The following is a 20,314-nucleotide window of genomic DNA, read 5'->3' as shown; positions in this document are numbered from 1 at the left end:
ACTTTATTTTTTAGAGCAACTTGTATTTGTTTGTTTAGAAATGGGGGATTTCACTGTGTTACCCAGGCTGGTCTTGAACTCCTGGGCTCAAGTGGTCCCTCCTGCCTCAGCCACCTTAGTAGCTGGGATTACAAGTGTGTGCCACTGTGCCCAGTTTTAGAGCAGTTTTAGGTTCACAGCAAAATTGAGCAGATAGTACAGAGAGTTCCCATATAACCCCCTGCCTGCACACAGGCACTGCCTTCCCCTTTCTCAACTTCCCCCACCAGAATGGGACATTTGTTACAACTGAGGAACCTACATTGACATATCACTCAGAGTCTATAACACACTACATCCTATTCTTGCTGTTGTACATTCTGTGGTTTTTGGCCACCGTATAATGACATGTATCCACCATTGTATTGATGCTGCTTTACATGATGAGCTTACTTCAACAGGGTTATGCCCTGATAAACCATCATAAATTGAAATGCATTTAATACATTGAATCTACTGAACAGCGTATCTTAGCCTAGCCTACCTTTAATTTGCCAGAACACTTACACATTAGCTTACAGTTGGGCAAAGTAATCTAACAGAAAGTCTGTTTTTATAATAAAGTGTTAAATATTTCATGTAATTTATTGATTACTGAAAATGAAAAATAAAATGGTTGTATGTTTACTTGAAGTATGGTTTCTTCCGAATACATATCACCTTTGTACCATTGTATAGTCGAAAAATCATAAGTTGAACCATCATAAGTTGGAGACCATCTGTAGTATCATACAGAATAGTTTCACTGCCCTAGAAATCCTCTACTTAATGTCTGTTTATCCCTCTTTCCCTCCTAAGCCCAGCCAATCACTGATCTTTTTACAGTCTCCATAGGTTTTCCTTTTCCAGAATGTCATAGAATTGGAATCACACAGTATGTAGTCTTTTCAGTTTGGCTTTTTTCACTTGATAATATGCACTGAGTTTCCCTGGGTCTTGTCTTCTTTTTTTTTTTTTTCCCGAGACAGAGTCTCGCTCTGTCGCCGAGGCTGGAGTGCAATGGTGCGATCTTGGCTCACTGCAACCTCCGCCTCCCGGATTCAGGCAATTCTCCTTCCTCAGCCTCCCAAGTAGCTGGAATTACAGGCATGTGCCACCCCGCCTGGCTAATTTTTTGTATTTTTAGTAGAGACAGGGTTTCACCATATTGACCAGGCTGGTCTCGAACTCCTGACCTTGTCATCTGCCTGCCTTGGCCTCCCAAGGTGTTGGAATTACAGGCGTGAGCCCCTGTGCCCAGCCTCCCTGTGTCTTTTCATGGCTTGATAACTCACTTCTTTTTAATACTCAGTAGTATTCTGTCATCTGGATATACCACAGTTTATTTATCCATTCACCTACTGAAGGACATCTGGGTTACTTCACGGTTTTGGCAATTATGAATAAAGTTGCTCTAAACATTCATGTGTAGGTTTTCAATTCATTTGGGTAAATACTTAGGAGCATGATTGCTGGTCATATGGTGAGAGTTACGTTTAGTCTTGTAAGGAACTGCCAAACTGTCTTCCAGAGTAGCTGTAACATTTTGCATTCCTACCAGCAGTGAATGAGATTTCCTGTTATTCCATGTCCTTACTAGCATTTGGTGGTGTCAGCATTCTGGTGTTTGGTCATTCTGGTAGGCGTATAATGGTCTCTCATTTTCTTTTTCTTTCCTTTTTTTTTTTGAGACAGAGTTTCACTCTTGTTGCCCAGGCTGGAGTGCAATGGCGCGATCTCGGCTTGCTGCAACCTCCGCTTCCTGGGTTCAAGCGATTCTCCTGTCTCTGCCTCCTGAGTACTTGAGATTACAGGCACCTGCCACTACGCCTGGCTAATTTTTGGTATTTAGAGATGGGGTTTCACCATGTTGGCCAGGCTGGTCTTGAACTCCTAACCTCAGGTGATCCACCTGCCTCGGCCTCCCAAAGTGCTGGGATTACAGGCATGAGCCATCGCGCCTGGCTGTTTTTTGTTTTTGTTTTGAGACAGAGTCTTGCTCTTTTGCCCAGGCTGGAGTGCAGTGGTGTGATCTTGGCTCACTGCAACCTCCGCCTCCCGGGTTCAAGCAGTTCTCTGCCTCAGCCTCCTGAGTAGCTGGGATTACAGGCGCCTGCCACCATGCCCGGCTAATTTTTTGTATTTTTAGTAGAGGTGGGTTTCACTGTGTTGGACAGGCTGGTCTGGAACTCCTGACCCACGTGATCTGCCCACCTCGGTCTCCCAAAGTGCTGGGATTACAGGCGTGAACCACCACGCCCAGTCAGGTATCTTATTTTAATTTGCAACTTTCTAATGACATATGATGAAAATCTTTTCAGGTGCTTATTTGCTATCTGTATATCTTCTTTGATGAGATGTCAGTTTGTGTCTTTTTCTTTTTCCTTTTTATTTTTTTAAGAAACTGGGTCTTGCTACATTGCTCAGGCTTGAGTGTAGTGGGTATTCACAGATGTGGTCCTCCTGCCTCAGTCTCCCAAGTATCTGGGACTATAGGGGCATGCCACAGAGCTTCTTGCCCATTTTAAAATTTTAATTTAATTGTTTTTTTTTTTTCCTGCCACAGCTTCTTCTTTTTTTTTTTTTTTTTTTGAGACGGAGTCTTGCTCTGTCGCCCAGGCTAGAGTGCAGTGGCGCGATCTTGGCTCACTGCAAGCTCCGTCTCCCGGTTTCACGCCATTTTCCTGCCTCAGCCTCCCGAGTAGCTGGGACTACAGGCGGCTGCCACCACACCCGGCTAATTTTTTGTATTTTTAGTAGAGACGGGGTTTCACTGTGTTAGCCAGGATGGTCTTGATCTCCTGACCTCGTGATCCTCCTGCCTCGGCCTCCCGAAGTGCTGGGATTACAGGCATGAACCACCGTGCCAGGCACCTGCCACACCTTCTTGAGTGGGAAAGTGTTTTCCTATTCTTGAGTTTTAAGAGTTCTTTATATATTTTTGTTAACAGTCCTTTATCAAATGTGTCTTTTGCAAATATTTTTTCCTTGTTTGTGACTTTTCATTCTCTTGACAGTATCTTTTGCAAAGCAGTTTTTAATTTTAATGAAGTCTGGCCTATCAATTATTTCTTTCATGGATCATGCTTTTGATGCTGTATCTAAAAGTAATCTGGCTGGGCTCAGTGGCTTATGCCTGTAATTCCAGCACTTGGGGAGGACAAGATGGGTGGATCACCTGAGGTCAGGAGTTCGAGACAGCCTGGCCAACATGGTGAAACTCTTTCTCTTCTAGAAATACAAAAAAATTAGTCCGGTGTAGTCGTGGGCACCTGTAATGCCAGCTACTCAGGAGGCTAAGGCAGGAAGAATTGCTTGAACCCGGGAGGCGGAGGTTGCAGTGAGCCTGGATTGCGGCACTGCACTCCAGCCTGTGTGACAAGAGTGAGACTCCATCTCAAAAAAAGTAAATAAATAAATAAAAGCAATCACCATACCTAAGGTCATCTAGATTTTCTTCTATGTTACCATCAAGAAATTATCTAGTTTTGCATTTTATATTTAGCTTTATGATCCATTTTGATTTAATTTTTGGGAAGTGTAACATCTGTCTAGATTTTTTTTGCATGTGGACGTCCCGTTGTTCCAGGACTTTTTTTTTTTTTTGAGACGGAGTTTTGCTGTTGTTGCCCAGGCTGGAGTGCAATGGCGTGATCTCGGCTCACCGCAAACTCCACCTCCCAGGTTCAAGCGATTCTCCTGCCTCAGCCTCCTGAGTAGCTGGGATTACAGGCATGCGTCACCACGCCTGGCTAATTTTGTATTTTTAGTAGAGACGGGGTTTATTCATGTTGGTCAGGCTGGTCTCGAACTCCTGACCTCAGGTGATCCACCCGCCTCAGCCTCCCAAAGTGCTGGGATTACAGGTGTGAGCTACCGCGCCGGGCATGTTCCAGGACCATTTGTTGAAACAACAAATGGTTTGTTGTAAAAGACATTTGTTACATTGTATTGCCTTTGCTTCTTTGTGAAAGATCTGTTGACTATGTGAGTGTATTTCTGTACTCTCTAGTCTGTTCCATTGATCCATTTGTCCTTTCTTTTGCCAATACCACACTGTTTTAATTAATGTAGCTTTTTTATTTTTATTTTTTGAGATAGTATCTTGGCTGGAGTACAATGGCATGATCTCGGCTCACTGCAACCTCTGTCTCCCGGGTTCAAGTGATTCTCATGCCTCAGCCTCCTGAGTAGCTGGGATTACAGGTGTGTACCACCATACCTGGCTCATTTTTTTTTTTTTTTTCTTGAGATGGAGTTTGGCTTTTGTTGCCCAGGCTGGAGTGCAATGGCACGATCTCGGCTCACTGCAACCTCTGCCTCCCAGGTTCAAGCAATTCTCCTGCCTCAACTTCCCTGGTAGCTGGGGTTACAGGTGCCCACCACCACGCCCAGCTAATTTTTGTATTTTTAGTAGAGACAGGGTTTCACCATGTTGGCCAGGCTGGTCTCGAACTCCTGACCTCAGGTAATCTGCCCAGCTCGGCCTCCCAAAGTGCTGGGATTAGAGGCATGAGCCACCGCGCCTGGCCTAATTAATGTAGCTTCATAATGATTCTTGAAGTTGAGTATTGTCAGTCCTCTGACTTTATTCTTCATTGGCTATTCTAGGTTTTTTGCCTCTCCTGATAAACTTTATTATTATTATCTTTTTTTTTTTTTTTTTTGAGATGGAGTCTCATTCTGTTGCCCAGGCTGGAGTGCAGTGGCGTGATCCCAGCTCACTGCAACCTCCGCCTCCTGGATTCAAGCGATTCTCCTGCCTCAGCCTCCCGAGTAGCTGGGATTATAGGTGCATGCCACCACGCCCAGCTAATTTTGTATTTTTAGTAGAGACAGGGTTTCATCATGTTTGCCAGGCTGGTCTCGGAACTCCTGACCTTAAGTGATCCGCCCACCTTGGCCTCCCAAATTGCTGGGATTACAAGCATGAGCCACTGTGCCTGGCTTCCCTGTAAATTTTAGAATCAGTTCGTTGGTATTCACAAAATAACTTGCTGGGGTTTTCATTGGGATTGCATTAAATCTACAGATCAAGTTGGGAAGAACCGACATCTTGATAATATTGAGTCTTCCTACCCATGACTCAATACACATTGAGTGACATAACAAAATACACATTTTGTTAGATTTATATATAAGTATTTCATTTTTGGGGGTGCTCATATAAATGGTAATGTGCTTTTAATTTCAAATTCCACTTATTTGTCACTGGTATGTAGGAAACTGGTTGACTTTTATGTATTAACCTTGTATCTTGCAGTCCTGCTATATAATCTCTTATTCCAGAAATTTTTTTTCACTTCTTTCTGATTTTCTACATAGATAATCATATCATCTACAAAGTTTTATTTCTCTCTTCCTAATCTGTATACTTTTAATTTCCTTTTCTTATTAGTTAGGACTTCCTATGATGTTGGAAAAAAGTGGTGAGGGGGAACATTGTTACCTTGTTTCTGTTCTTCATAGAAAAGCTGTGACTTTCTCATCAAGTATAATGTTAGCTGTAGGTTTTTTATAGATGTTCTTTATCAAGTTGAGGAAGTTCCTCTCTATTCCTCATTTTCTGAGAGTTTATTATTTACCATGAGTGGGTGTTGGATTTTGTCAGATAGTTTTTCTCCATCTATTGATATGATCATGTGATTTTTCTTCTTTAGCCTGTTGATGTGATAGATTATATTAATTGATTTTATTTTTTATTTTTTATTTTGAGACAGAGTCTTGCTCTGTCACCCACGCTGGAGTGCAGTGGCGTGACCTCGGCTCACTGCAACCTCTGCTCCCTGGATTCAAGCAATTCTCGTGCCTCAGTCACCCGAGTAGCTGGGATTACAGGTGTGCACCATTACATTCAGCTAATTTTTGTATTTTCAGTACAGACAGGGTTTCACCATGTTGGCCAGGCTGGTCTTGAACTCCTGACCTCAAGTGGTCCACCTGCCTTGGCCTCCCCAGGTGCTGGAATTACAGGCACGAGCCACCACATCCAGCCTATTGTTGATTTTTGAATGTTTAACCTATAGTCCTATGGTGAGGTCTCAGTCTTTTGGTGAGCCTGTGCACCTAGACTGTGAACTTTACCCATTTTTCTTAGTTCTCCTCCCCGCTTAGGTGGGACAAAATGGCCAGAGGGGGCTGGAATTGTGTATTTGCCCTCTCTCAGGAAGTTTAGGCTCTGAGAAAATCCCAACAGGTTAGGCGCTGGCAAAATAATTTCTCCTGAGGGCAGACCTTGTTAAGAACAGAATGTTCTGGCGTATTTAAAAATATAAAAGAGGCCGGGCTCGGTGGCTCACGCCTGTAATCCCAGCACTTTGGGAGCCTGAGGTGGGAGGATCACGAGGTCAGGAGATCGAGACCATCCTGGCTAACACGGTGAAACTCCGTCTCTACTAAAAATACAAAAAATTAGCCCAGTGTGGTGGCGGGCGCCTGTAGTCCCAGCTACTCGGGAGGCTGAGGCAGGAGAATGGTGTGAACCTGGGAGGTGGAGCTTGCCGTGAGCCGAGATCGCGCCACTGCACTCCTGCCTGGGGGACAGAGCAAGACTCTGTCTCAAAAAAAAAAAAAAAAAAAAAAAAGGAAAAGAAAAAAAGAAAGGTTTCTTTGCCCCTCCCTCTGCTGGAAGCATGAAGGGATTTTTTCCCCCTCAGTTTTCACTGTAAGGAACTCGTAGAGCTCCTGGAGGTAAAACTCGTCAAAGAATGGGGCTCCCCAGTAATTGGGTCTCCTGGAGTTTTAAACTCTCACAGTTGTCCACACTGAGCCTCCGGCAATTTGTTAGTTATAGTTAAGGTTTTCCTACCCTAGTGCTGATTTGGTGGAGGATTTTGCTCCAGTAAACTGTGATTCTCTGTATCTGCCGGTCTGTCTGTCCAATTTGGGAGGCAGCAGTTTCCCCCTTAACCTCATTTCTTTTTTTTTGAGACAGAGCCTTGCGATCACCCAGGCTGGAGTGCAGTGGCATGATCTTGGCTCACTGCAAGCTCCGCCTCCCAGGTTCACGCCATTCTCTTGCCTCAGCCTCCCAAGTAGCTGGGACTACAGGCGCCCGCCACCACGCCAGGCTAATTTTTTGTATTTTTAGTAGAGACGGAGTTTCACCGTGTTAGCCAGGATGGTCTCGATCTCCTGACCTCGTGATCCTCCCGCCTTGGCCTCCCAAAGTGCGGGGATTACAGGCGTGAGCCTCTGCGCCCAGCCACCTTATTTCTTTAAGAGTTGATTTTTCAGTTCATTCAGCTTTTTACATGTTGTTAGGATCAGGTGGCGACTTCTAAGCTTCTTACACATGCTGGACTGGAAACCAGAAGTTTGAGTGGTATTTCTTTTCTTTCTTTTTGAGACAGGGTCTTGCTCTGTTGCCCAGGCTGGAGTGCATTTGTGGGATCATAGCTCACTGCAGCCTGGAATTCCTGGGCTCAAGCGATCATCCCACCTCACCCTCCTCATTAGTTGGGACTACAGGTGTGTGCCACTGCACCCAGCTAGGAGTAGAATTTAGATAATAATAATAATAAAAGCACTTCTTCTGTTATCTGTCATATATTGCTTTCAGTGATGCCCACGTTCTCCTTCCTGTTTTCCCCTCCAGTGGAGCCCCGTCAGCCTGTCTAGCGGCCTTCCGGGATCTCTCCATTCTCTGTTAGTGGCAGGGAATCTCCTCGTTCTGCTGCGTGGTGGGGCACAGCCCTTATCTTTAGTTTTCCACAATGAGATCGTAATTTCCATGTCTTTCATGATGTATTTACACATCTTAATGTGCCTAGTACTCTTTTTGTCGAGTATTGACTGGGAGTCAGCGTGGGCTAGAAGGGATGCAAGCACTTTATGAGAAAGTGGGAGGGGGTACTTCTGACCATGCCTGGTGGAAGGACCTCCTAGGTGGGAAGGGTAGGCAGAGGCATGCTGTGTTCCAAGGACTGTGCTAAGGACAGTGGTGGCTTGAAATTTGTATTTTAGAAACACTTTCTAAGGTGGCCTAGGGGATAGCATAGAGGAGAGAGGGATCAAGAAGCTGGGAGACCAGAGAGGAGGCTGCTGTAGTGGGGGTTGGGGGAGGATATACATTTGGGCAGGAGCATTGAGAATGGAAAGGAGGAGAGAATTTGGGAGATAGGGAGAGGACCAGGCCATTGGAAACGAGGAAGATTTTGAGCCTGGGTGAGTGGGAAAAAGGCACTACTGTTAACTGAAATAGGCAAATCAGGAGGAAGAAATTATTTTGAATAGAGGAAGGAAAAGATTATAAGTTGGGAATCAAGTTAGAGAACAAATTGGTGTTCAAATTTTGGGGAAGGAAAAATAGGTAAAAACTGCAGAAAGAATGATAAAAAAAGTAGAGGAATAGTGGGGTGGTTTTGTACCCGCATCTCGCCATTTGGTAATGTTTGAACATTTTTTTTTTGAGACAGAGTCTCACTCTATCGCCCAGGTTGGAGTGCAGTGGCTCAATCTTGACTCACTGAAATCACTGCTGCTCAGGTTCAAGCGATTCTCCTGCCTAAGCCTCCCAAGTAGCTGGGATTACAGGTGCCTGCCACTGCGCCCGGCTAATTTTTGTATTTTTAGTAGAGACGGGGTTTCACCATGTTGGCCAGGCTGGTCTTGAACTCCTGATCTCGTGATCCACCCACCTTGGCCTCCCAAAGTGCTGGGATTACAGGTATGATCCACCATGCCCGGCCGAACATGTTCTTTATTGTTACCATGTTGGTGGTAGTACAGCTGGCATCTAGTGAATAGAGGGCAGTGTTGCTGCTAAACATTCCTGCAGTACACAGGGCAGCTTTGCCCCTCAGCAAAGAATGACCTGGCCCCAGATACAAAGCGTCAAGGCTGAGCCGTGCTGGAGTAGAATTCTTAAGACTGAGCTTTATCCTTTCTTCCTTCTGGCATCCTCTTAAACATTAACCTTTGCTTTGCAATTGGTGCTGATAAGTGAACAGCTCATATGATCTCATGTAATTTTCGCAGAAACTTCTGTTAGATACTGCTACATTGTTTTATGGTGTGAAAACAGACTTGGAGGCCTGCCCAAGGTCTGCACAGCTATTTTGTGCAGAGCCAGCACTCCAACTGGGCTGGACTGGTCTTTTTTTTTTTTGGAGGCAGGGTTTTTGTGTTGCCCAGGTTGGAGTGCAGTGACGTGATCACGGCTCACTGCAGCCCCAACCTTCCAGGCTCAAGCAGTCATCCCACCTCAACTTCCCAAGTACCTGGGACCACAGGCTCAATGCCACCATGCCTGGCCAATTAAAAAAAAAAATTGTAGAGATCGAGTCTTGTTATGTTGCCTAGGCTGGTCTCCAGCTCTTGGGCTGAAGCAATCCTTTCACCTTGACCTCCTGAAGTGTTGAGATTGATTATAGGTGTTAGCCACTGTGCCTGGCCTAGCCTGTTCTTTTAATGGTACCTCCTGGCTTTTCTTGTTTTCAGAGAGGTGGGGGTTAATACCGTCCTGATTACTCTGTAGAGGTGCTGATGTTTTACTGCAGCACTGTTTTTTTCACCTGAGCCATAGCTGCAATTTGAATTTTAGATGGTTAGAAGAAATTTTTCAAAAATCTGCTTTTTTTCTTATTTTCCTTGTGCTCTAAATTCAGTAGCTGTTTTGATATTATGCTGTATTCTCTTTTCCATGTAGCCAGCCCTATGGCTTAAAGATCATTTCTCTGTTGAGACACTGGTTGTGTCGTGATTTTTTTTTCTTTCTAGTCATTTTGACTTTTAGATGATAGTCATGGAACTGCCTGCTCTATTTTCTCCTAGGTCCAGGCCCTCAGCCTTGGGGACTAAGCCCTGTATGTGCTGGACTGGGTACCCTGTGACTTGTAGACAGTTTGCAGAGCTTTCAGTGGCTTTTTTGCTTTTCAGCAAAATATAGTTGGTTAGGTAACTTCTTATCTTAATTTATCAGGTGGAAATCTTTGTGTTACAGGTTGGAGCAGACAGTTCCTCAGGTTTGTCATCTGCCTAAGCATTCATTCAGCAGATTCACATACATGAATCCCAAAATATCCCCATTGCTAAAAATGACAGGGGAAAAAACCCAAATAATTAAAAATAGGTAGATGTTTGACATTAGAGATGGCATATTTCTTTCTTTTTCTTTTCTTTTTTTTTTTTTTTTTTTTGAGATGGAGTCTCACTCTGCTGCCCAGGCTGGAGTACAGTGGCCCGATTTCGGCTCACTGCAACCTCCTCCTCCTGTGTTCAAGCGATTCTCTTGCCTCAGCCTCCTGAGTAGCTGGGACTACAGGTGTCCGCCACCATGCCCAGCTAATTTTTGTATTTTTAGTAGAGATGGGGTTTCACCGTGTTTGCCAGGCTGGTCTTGAACTCCTGACCTCATGATCCACCTGCCTCAGCCTCCCAAAGTGCTGGGATTACAGGCGTGAGCCACTGTGTCCGGCCTAGAGATGACATATTTCAAGACCTTGGGCAGCCTACTAAGTTGTTGTATCACTGTAGCATGTAGCATGGGTTTTTCTTGTTTTATAGTGCTATAGAATGTAACAGGCATTAAATAATCTCTTTTTTTTTTTTTGAGATGGAGTTTCACTCTGTCGCCGAGGCTGGAGTGCAATGGTACGATCTCAACTCACTGCAGCCTCCATCTCCTGGGTTCAAGCGATTCTCCTGCCTCAGCCTCCTGAGTAGCTGAGATTACAGGCATGTGCCACCACGCCTGGCTAATTTTGTATTTTTAGTAGAGACAGGGTTTCACCATGTTGATCAGGCTGGTCTTGAACTCCTGACCTCAGATGATCTGCCCGTCTTTGCCTCCCAAAGTGCTGGGATTCCAGGCGTGAGCCACTGTGCCCGGCCAGAATTTTATAATTTTATAACCTGCGTATTTGATGTAAGTGCTGAAGCATTGGAGCATTATTCATAATGTTTATAATTGACATGTAATAATTGTACATATTGGTCGGGCGCGGTGGCTCACGCCTGTTATCCCAGCATTTTGGGAGGCCGAGGCGGTTGGATCACTTGAGGTCAGGAGTTCGAGACCAGCTGACCAACATGGTGCAACCCTATCTGTACTAAAAATACAAAAATTATTAGCTGGGCGTGGTAGCGGGAGCCTGTAATCCTAGCTACTCAGGAGACTAATGCATGAGAACCGCTTAAACCTGAGAGGCGGAGGTTGCGGTGAGCCGAGATTGCACCATTGCACTCCAGCCTGGATGATAGAGCAAAACTCAGTCTCAAAAAATAATAATAATAATAATTGTCCTATTTATGAGGTATAAGGTGAATTTATTCCTTCCATCTGACTATAATATTGTACCAGTTGGCCACCCTCTCCCTGTCTCCCCTTCCCTCCCCTCGCCTCTGGTAAGCACTATTCTCAACTTCTATGAGATCAACTTTTTTAGATTCTACACAAGTGAGATCACATTGTTACTGTGTTTCTGTGCCTGACTTACTTTGCTTAATATAAGTACTGTCCTCCAGGTTCATCCATATTGTCACAAATGACAGAATTTCCTGCTTTTATAAGGCTTAATAGGATTCTACTGTGTATATATACCACATTTTCTTTATTCATCTGTTGATGGACACTTATATTTATTCTATAATCAATTGATGGCTTTTGTGACTAGTGCTGCAATATACATGAGAGTGTAGATGTCTGATGTACTGATTTCATTTCCTTTGGATGTATTACCAGTAATGGGATTGCTGGATTTTTAATTTTTTATTTTATTTAATTAATTTATTTATTTTTTATTTTTTGAGACTGAGCCTTGCTCTGTCTCCCAGGCTGGAGTGCAGTGGTGTGATCTCGGCTCACTGCAACTCTGCCTCCCGGGTTCAAGTGATTCTCGTGCTTCCTCCTCACAAATAGCTGGGATTACAGATGTACACCACCATGCCTGGCTAATTTTTTTGTTTTTTTAATAGAGACAGAGTTTCACCATGTTGGCCAGGCTGATCTCGAATTCCCGACCTCGGGTGATCTGCCCGCCTCAGCCTTCCAAAGTGCGGGGATTACATGCATGAGCCACTGCACCAAGCCTGGATTTTTTTTTTTTAACTTGCTTTGATGAGCAGGAGCTGGATCTTAATGGTAATTCTATTTTTAATTTTCTGAGGACCCTGCATACTGTTTTTCATATCTGTACTAACTTACATTGCCATCAACAGTGTGTAAGGGTTCCCTTTTCTCCACATCCTTGTCAACGTTTGTTATCTTTTATCATTGATATAGACAGTCTAATAATGACTAGTGGTGGTCAGCATTTTTTCATATACCTGTTGGCCATTTATTTTATTTTTTTTTAATTTACTGAGACAGGGTCTTGCTCCGTCACCCAGGCTGGAGTGCAGTAGCACAATCACAGCTCATTTGCAGCCTCAACCTCCCAGGCTCAAGTGATCCTCCCATCTCAACCTCCCGAGTAGTTGGGACTGCAGGCACGTGCTACCTACCACATGTGGCTTTCTGGCCATTTATTTGTCGTCTTTTGATAAATGTCTGTTGGGTCTTTTGCCTTGTTTTTGTTATTGAGGGATGGAATCTTGCTCTGTCATCCAGGCTGGAGTACAGTGGTGCATTCATAGCTTACTTCAGCCTCAAACTCTTAGGCTCAAACAATCCTCCTATGTCAGCCTCCCAAGCTGGGAATATAGGCACACGCCACCATTTAGGGCAAATAAATATATATATATATATATATTTTTTTTTTTAAACAGGGTCTTGCTCTGTCATCCAGGCTAAAGTACAGTGCAGCCTTGACTTCCTGGGCTCTAGTGATCCTCTTGCCTCAGCCTCTTGAGTAGCTGGTGTCCATTTTTTAATTGGTTTTCTTTCCTTTCTTTGTTGTGAGTTCCTTGTATATTTTCTATATTATCCCCTTAACTGATGTATAGTTTGCAAATAGATTCTTCCATTCTGTAGGTTGTTTCTTCACTCTTGTTTCCTTTGCTGTGCAGAAGCTTTTTAGTCTGATATAATCCTATTTGTTTATTTTTGTTTGTGTTGCCTGTGCTTTTGAGGTCTTTTAAAAAAAATTCCTGGCTCAGACCAAGGTCATGAAGCTTTTCCCCTATGTTTTCTTATGGCAGTTTCATAGTTTCAGGTCTTACTTTAAGTTTTCTATCCATTTTGAGTTTATTTTTGTATATGGTGTGAGATAAGGATCTAATTTCATTCTTGTGCGTGCGATATCCAGTTTTCCCAACACTGTTTATTGAAGAGACTGTCTTTTTCCCTATTGTGTTCTTGACACTTGTTGAAAATCAGGTAGCTGTAAGTGTGGATTAATTTGTGGGCTTTTATTCTGTTATATTGGTCTCTGTCTGTTTTTATGCCAACACCATGCTGTTTTGGTTACTATGACTTTGTAGTATATGTTGAAGTTAGGTAGTGTGATTCCTCTAGCTTTGTTCTTTTTGCTCCAGATTGCTTTGGCTACTGGGGTCTTTTGTGATTTCATATAAATTTTAGGATTGGTTTTCCTATTTCTATGAAGAATGTCATTGGTATTTTGATAGGGATTGCATTGAATGTATAGATTGCTTTGGGTAGTATGGACTTTTTTTTTTCTTTTTCTTTTTTTTTTGAGACAGAGTCTTGCTCTGTCACCCAGGCTGGAGTGCAGTGGCGTGATCTTGGCTCACTGCCACCTCCGCCTCCTGAGTTCAAGCGATTCTCCTGCCTCAGCCTCCCGAGTAGCTGGGATTACAGGCGCCCACCACCATGCCCAGCTAATTTTTGTATTTTTAGTAGAGGCAGGATTTCATCATGTTGGCGAGGCTGGTCTTGAACTCCTGGCCTCAGGTGATCCGCCCACCTCAGCCTCCCAAAGTGTTGGGATTACAGGCGTGAGCCACGCGCTTGGCCAGTATGGACATTTTAACAATATTAATTCTTCTAATACATGAACATGGGATATTGTTCCATTTATTTGTGTCTTCAGTTTCTGTGATCAATATTTTAAAGTTTTCATTGCAGAGCTCTTTCACCTCCTTGGTTAAATTTCTTTCTTTTTCTTTTCTTTTTCTTTTTTGTTAGCTATTGTAAACAGGATTGTTTTCTTGATTTCCATTCCAGATAATTTGCTATTAGCTGGCATGCAGTGGCGTGATCACAGCTCACTCCAGCCTTGACCTCCTGGGCTCAAGTGATCTTCCCACCTGAGCCTCCCGTTTAGAAATAATACTGCTACTGATTTTTGTATGTTGATTTTGTATCCTGCAATCTTACTGAACTTATTAGTTCTCATAGTTTTTTGGTGGGGTCTTTAGGGTTTTCTATATGTAAGATCATGTTGTCTGCAAACAGGGATAATTTAACTTCATTTCCAATTTGGATGCCTTTTATTTCTTTCTCTTGCCTTGTTCTTCTGGCTATCAAGAGAAGCTGAAATGATTCATTTCATTTTTGCTCAACAATTTATGTAAAATAACCTCTTTGGACCAGCGTGGTGGCTCACGCCTGTAATCCCAGCACTTTGGGAGGCCGAGACAGGTAGATCATGAGGTCAGGAGATCGAGACCATCCTGGCTAACATGGTGAAACCCCGTCTCTACTAAAAATACAAAAAAATTAGCCCGGTGTGGTGGTGGGCGCCTGTAGTCCCAGCTACTTGGGAGGCTGAGGCAGGAGAATGGTGTGAACCTGGGAGGTGGAGCTTGCAGTGAGCCGAGATCGCGCCATTGCACTCCAGCCTGGGTGACAGAGTGAGACTCCGTCTCAAAAAAAAAAAAAAAAAAAAAGGGCCGGGCGCGGTGGCTCACGCCTGTAATCCCAGCACTTTGGGAGGCCGAGGCGGGCGGATCACGAGGTCAGGAGATCGAGACCATCCTGGCTAACACGGTGAAACCCCGTCTCTACTAAAAATACAAAAAATTAGCCGGGCGTGGTAGCGGGCGCCTGTAGTCCCAGCTACTCGGGAGGCTGAGGCAGGAGAATGGAGTGAACCCGGGAGGCGGAGCTTGCAGTGAGCCGAGATCGCGCCACTGCACTCCAGCCTGGGCGACAGAGCGAGACTCCGTCTCAAAAAAAAAAAAAAAAGAACCTCTTTATACTGCTTGTTATTCCCTTAGTATTCTGTTTTAAGGAATCATGGGTTGACAGTTAGTGATGCGTGCACCACTGGGTCTGGAGGGCAGGGGTGAGAATTCCTGCCAGCAGGTACTTCCTGCTTTTTTCTGTTTCCTTCCTGTCATTGTGTTGAGTGTGGAATAAGTATGTTATTGTCACTGTATTTGAGATTTTGCTTGAGTATCTTGTGCCTCTCATATATATGTGTGTGTGTGTGCATATATATATTTAAATTTATTTATTTATTTATTGGAGATGATGTTTCGCTCTTGTCTTTATTTATTTATTTATTTATTTATTGGAGATGATGTTTCGCTCTTGTCCCCCAGGCTGGAGTGCAATGGCACAATCTCGGCTCACTGCAATCTCCGCCTCTCGGGTTCAAGTAGTTCTCCTGCCTCAGCCTCCTGAGTAGCTGGGATTACAGGCACGTGCCACCATGCCCGGCTAATTTTTGTATTTTTAGTAGAGACAGGGTTTCACCATGTTGGCCAGGCTGGTCTTGAACTCCTGACCTCAAGTGATCTGCCCGCCCCAGCCTCCCAAAGTGCTAGGATTACAGGCGTGAGCCGCCACATCCAGCCCATGCCTCTCATATCTAATTATGACTTATAAAGCTGTTATGCCAGGTGATAAAGTTTGTGGTTTCAAAACTTCTTGCAAATCCTTGAGAGCTCCTGGGGTTTTACTTGGGAGGATATTTTTGACAAATTATATGATAAATTGAACTGTTACATTTTTGCTACCATTTCTGGCATTTCTTCCTACCACATTTTATTGTTCCTGGTCATATTATTATTTGATTCATTGGTAGTTGGCTTTTTTTCTAGGTAAATTTCTCACAGTTTGGGTTATTGGTGCCAGTCACCTTGCTTCATTTATTTTGACTGTCACTAAAAAATAATTGACAATTTATTCACTAAAACCTATTGAACAATAGAGGCTACAGGTAATAAAAAGCAGTTGAAGGGTTTCCAGGTTGTGAGCTTGTTTCTGGCCAAGCTAGTCTGCCTTCCTTCTTTAGCAGTACGGGGGTAAACTTTGAATCAGGTTACACAATTTAGAACAGTACTTCATCTGTTTGCCTTTGCATTTGACTGAGATTTCCAGAGTATGTGACCGGAAGAAAAACTAGGGCTTTTAACTCTGTTTTAATGCCCGTTCTGTTGCTTGGTAGCCAGAAACCCATGTTGGCTGTGACCAGACGCGGCAGGGGGATTCTGATAAGCCACACAGTTGAGGCGCCACCCCAAGTTTAGCAGAAAGGTTAAGGCTGCTTTTGGTTCCTTTGATCTACACGCTGTCGGCCTGCTTCACAGCTTGCTTTGGGAAAACAAGAACTTTGGGTTCCCTTTTATTTTTGTTCTTTTTAACTAAGGTAGACAACCTTCTGGGAAAATAGATCCTGACTCTTGCTGTCTTGTTCCTAGAGACTCATGATGGTTTTTCATTTTAAGTAACCTTTGAAAAAACCTCTTAAATATGTCTTACTTAAATCTGGGAAAAAATTGTTTGTGCTAGAAGCACATTCAAATTTTTTATTTGGTAAGAAAAAAATGAGATATAGTTCACATACCATACAATTCACCCATTTAAATTGTACAGTCCAGTGGCTTTTAGTGTAATCACAGATACTTGCAGCTGTTACCACAGTCAGTTTTAGAACATTTTCATCTTTCAAAAAGAAACTTTTAGCTATCATCCCCTACCCCTAAGTACCCCTTCCCACCCCAGCTCCTGGCAACCACGAATGGACTTTATAGATTTCCTTGTTCTGGACAGTTCATATGAATGGAATCATATAACATGTGGTTTTTTGTGACTGTCTTCTTTCACTTAGCATAATGTTTTTAAGTTTCATGTTGTAGTATATATCAGTACTTCATACTTTTTTATTAAAACTGTGGTAAAATAAGGTCAGGCATGGTGTGCCTGTAATTCTAGCACTTTGGGAGGCCGAGATGGGTGGATCACCTGAGGTCAGGAGTTCCAGAGCAGCCTGGCCAACATGGCAAAACTCCGTTTCTACCAAAAATACAAAAATTAGCTAAGCATGCTGGCATACACCTGTAATCCCAGCTACTTGGGAGGCTGAGGCAGGAGAATCGCTTGAACCTGGGTGGTGGAGGTTGCAGTGAGCCGAGATTGTGCCACTGTCCTCTAGCCTGGACAACAGAGCAAAACCCTCTCTGAAAAAAATAAATAAATAGATAAAATCAAGTAAAATTGTGGTAAAATAAGCAGCATTAAAAATACCATTTTAACAATTTTAAAATTTATAGTTTAGTGGCATTAAGTACATTCATTGTTGTGCTGCCATCACCACCATCCGTCTCCAGAATGTTGTCATCTTCCCAAACTGAAACTCTGTACCCATTAAACTTAAACCAACTCCCCATTTCCACCTAGTTACCCTTATTTTTAAAAATTAATGAGCTCGATCAGAATCTGTTTTCAGTTTTAAGCCACTAAATTTGTAGTAATTTGTTATAGCAATAATAGGACATGGAGATGATTGTGTCATAGAGGTTTATAGAGAGTAGTCCTGATGGAAGGTGATTTTGCAGCTCACGCAGCTCCTATGACATTTTTCTTTTATCTTTTCTTTCTTTTTTTTTTTTTTTTTTTTTTTGAGATAGGAGTTTCACTCTGTCGCCCAGGCTGGAGTACAGTGGCGCGATAACGGCTCACTGCAACCTCTGCCTCCTGGGTTCAAGCGATTCTTCTGCCTCAGCCTCTCAAGTAGCTGGTATTACAAGGTGTGTGCCACCACACCCGGCTAATTTATATTTTTAGTAGAGACAGGCTTTCACCATGTTGGCCAGGCTGGTGTCAAACTCTCGACCTCAGGTGATCCACCTGCCTTGGCCTCCCAAAGTGCTGGGATTACAGGCATGAGCCACTGCGCCCGACCTTCTGTAACGTCTTTAATGTGGCACATGGTGCTCTCCAGCTTTGCCTCCTATCTCTTTGACAACTCTTCATGGTTAGTTACAAGCAGGGACTCTGGAGCCATATGCCTGGGTTTGATTCCTTGCTTAGCTACTTACTTGGTGTGTGATTAGAGTATTGAGGTCTCCTGTTTCATCTGAAGGCCGTGGTAACCAGTTAATGTTGGGAGTTTTTTGAACAAGCTCCTAGTCAAAATCAGTTGACAGATTTTTAGTAACACTAGCGTAGAAGATCTTGGAACTATTAATACATATCAAATGGAAAGCCCTAGAGAAGAAGGTTTAAATATTGCCTCAAGATTTTTTTTTTTTTTTTTGAGACGGAGTCTTGCTCTGTCGCCCAGGCTGGAGTGCAGTGGTGCCATCTCGGCTCACTGCAAGCTTCGCCTCCCGGGTTCATGCCATTCTCCTGCCTCAGCCTCCTGAGTTGCTGGGACTACAGGCACCTGCCACCACGCCTGGCTAATTTTTTGTATTTTTTTTAGTAGAGACGGGGTTTCACCGTGTTAGCCAGGATGGTCTAGATTCCTTGACCTCGTGATCTACCCACCTCGGCCTCCCAAAGTGCTGGGATTACAGGCGTGAGCCACCGTGCCCGGCCCACACAGGCAATTTCAAAAACGCTTCCCCACCTCTACTGCAGAAAAACAGAAAGGGAATTTGTCTGTTTTTAATGTGACTCACGGAGTTAAATTGAGAGAATAAATCGAGATAAGATGAGAACAGTTCTTGTGTAACCCTGACTTTTCATCCATATTTATCCAAGAAGAGTGATTTAGCTCACCTGCAATAAAGATACTTACTGTCCTCTTATTTCTGACAGAGGCGGCCTTAGCAACATGCTGTTCCAGTGCTCCCTACCTGACACCACAGCCACCCTTGGCGATGAGCCTCGGAAAGTGCTCCTGCGGCTGTATGGAGCGATTTTGCAGATGGTGAGTTGGTAGGCTACTTTGGGAGGGGGGGATCCTGTTAACATTTTAAATCCTCTTTGCTGAGATACCTTGGAAAGAGATTTTAAGTACTTTAATGGTGTTACTAAAGATATTTGAGTATATTGCTTTTACTTTTACTTTAATTGGGCTGCACAGCTTGGTTTGCATTCTAAGTTAATTCGTGTTTTTTTTAGTTATTATTTATTAGTAAACTAGTGCAAGTATTCCCAGTTTTACATCCAGAGAAGGTACAATGTTGGTTAAATCTTCAATAGTGCTTGATGATTCTTGGTTCTACATATTGATTAAAATTTTCAGCTCAGATTTAGATTATAAAGTTCTAATGTGGAGAAGGTATTGTTTTTATAACATTATCCAAAAGATTTTAGAGGATAGTCCCAGTTAACAAAGTATGATCTCAACGAAGCTGAATTTAATAACTGTTTCTCTGAGATTTCTTTAAAACTTTGAGTTGTTTGTTAAAGTCATAATCTGTCTAAAGTTTTATATTACTTAAATAATCTAATTCTTAATTAAAGTACCTATTGAATTATCCAGTTATAGGATATCCCAACTTGTCTGGGTTTATTATTATTATTATTATTAATGTCATGAATTTATTTCATTGAGCACGGTAGAAATATTAGGTTGATATATATATTTTTGAGATGGAGTTTCACTCTTGTTGCCCAGGCTGGAGTGCAATGGCGTGATCTCAGCTCACTGCAACCTCTGCCTCCCGGGTTCAAGTGATTCTCCTGCCTAAGCCTCCCAAGTAGCTGACGTTATGTATGCCACCACGCCTGGCTAATTTTGTACTTTTTTAGTAGAGACGGGGTTTCACCATGTTGGTCAGGCTGGTCTCAAACTCCTGACCTCAAGTGATCCACCCGCCGTGGTCCCCCAAAGTACTGGGATTACAGGCATGAGCCACTGCACCTGGCCAGGTTGAGGTATTTCTGTGGTAGGATTTTTTTTTTTTTTCCTGAGATGGAGTCTGGCTGTGTAGCTCAGGCTGGAATGCAGTGGCACGATCTCGGCTCACTGCAGCCTCTGCCTCCCGGGTTCAAGCCATTCTCCTGCCTCAGCTTTCCGAGTAGCTGGGATTATGGGTGTGCCACTACACCCGCCTAATTTTTGTATTTTTAGTAGAGACAGGGTTTCACCATGTTGGCCAGGCTGGTCTCAAACTTCTGACCTCAGGTGATCTGCCCGCCTCACCCTCTCGCGGTGCTGGGATTACGGGTGTGAGCCACCACGCCTGGCCTGTGGTAGGATTTTGATACCCGTTTTTTGTTGTTTTGTTTTTTTTTTTTTTTTTTTTTTTTGCGACGGAGTCTTGCTCTGTC

The 20,314-nt window shown here is 43.4% G+C and overlaps 1 protein-coding gene across 6 annotated transcripts in view; it reads left to right on the top strand.

Annotated features, from left to right (window-relative positions):
* The window catches only part of CHKA (choline kinase alpha), a 68,115-nt gene that overhangs the window by 6,055 nt on the left and 41,746 nt on the right, over positions 1 to 20,314 (top strand). For all 6 annotated transcript variants that reach the window (XR_004665135.3, XR_004665134.3, XR_008620218.2 and 3 more), the window contains exon 2: positions 18,854 to 18,965. Coding sequence is in view for 3 of the 6 variants with exons in the window: in XM_034933182.3 (XP_034789073.1) it covers positions 18,854 to 18,965 (112 nt within the window). In the remaining 3 variants the exon portion in view is untranslated. The remainder of the gene's footprint in view (positions 1 to 18,853; positions 18,966 to 20,314) is intronic.

This window comes from Pan paniscus, chromosome 9, assembly GCF_029289425.2.
Source record: "Pan paniscus chromosome 9, NHGRI_mPanPan1-v2.0_pri, whole genome shotgun sequence".
NCBI lineage: Eukaryota > Metazoa > Chordata > Mammalia > Primates > Hominidae > Pan > Pan paniscus.
Note: the sequence above shows the minus strand (reverse complement) of the source record. Positions and strands in the feature narration are given on the sequence as shown.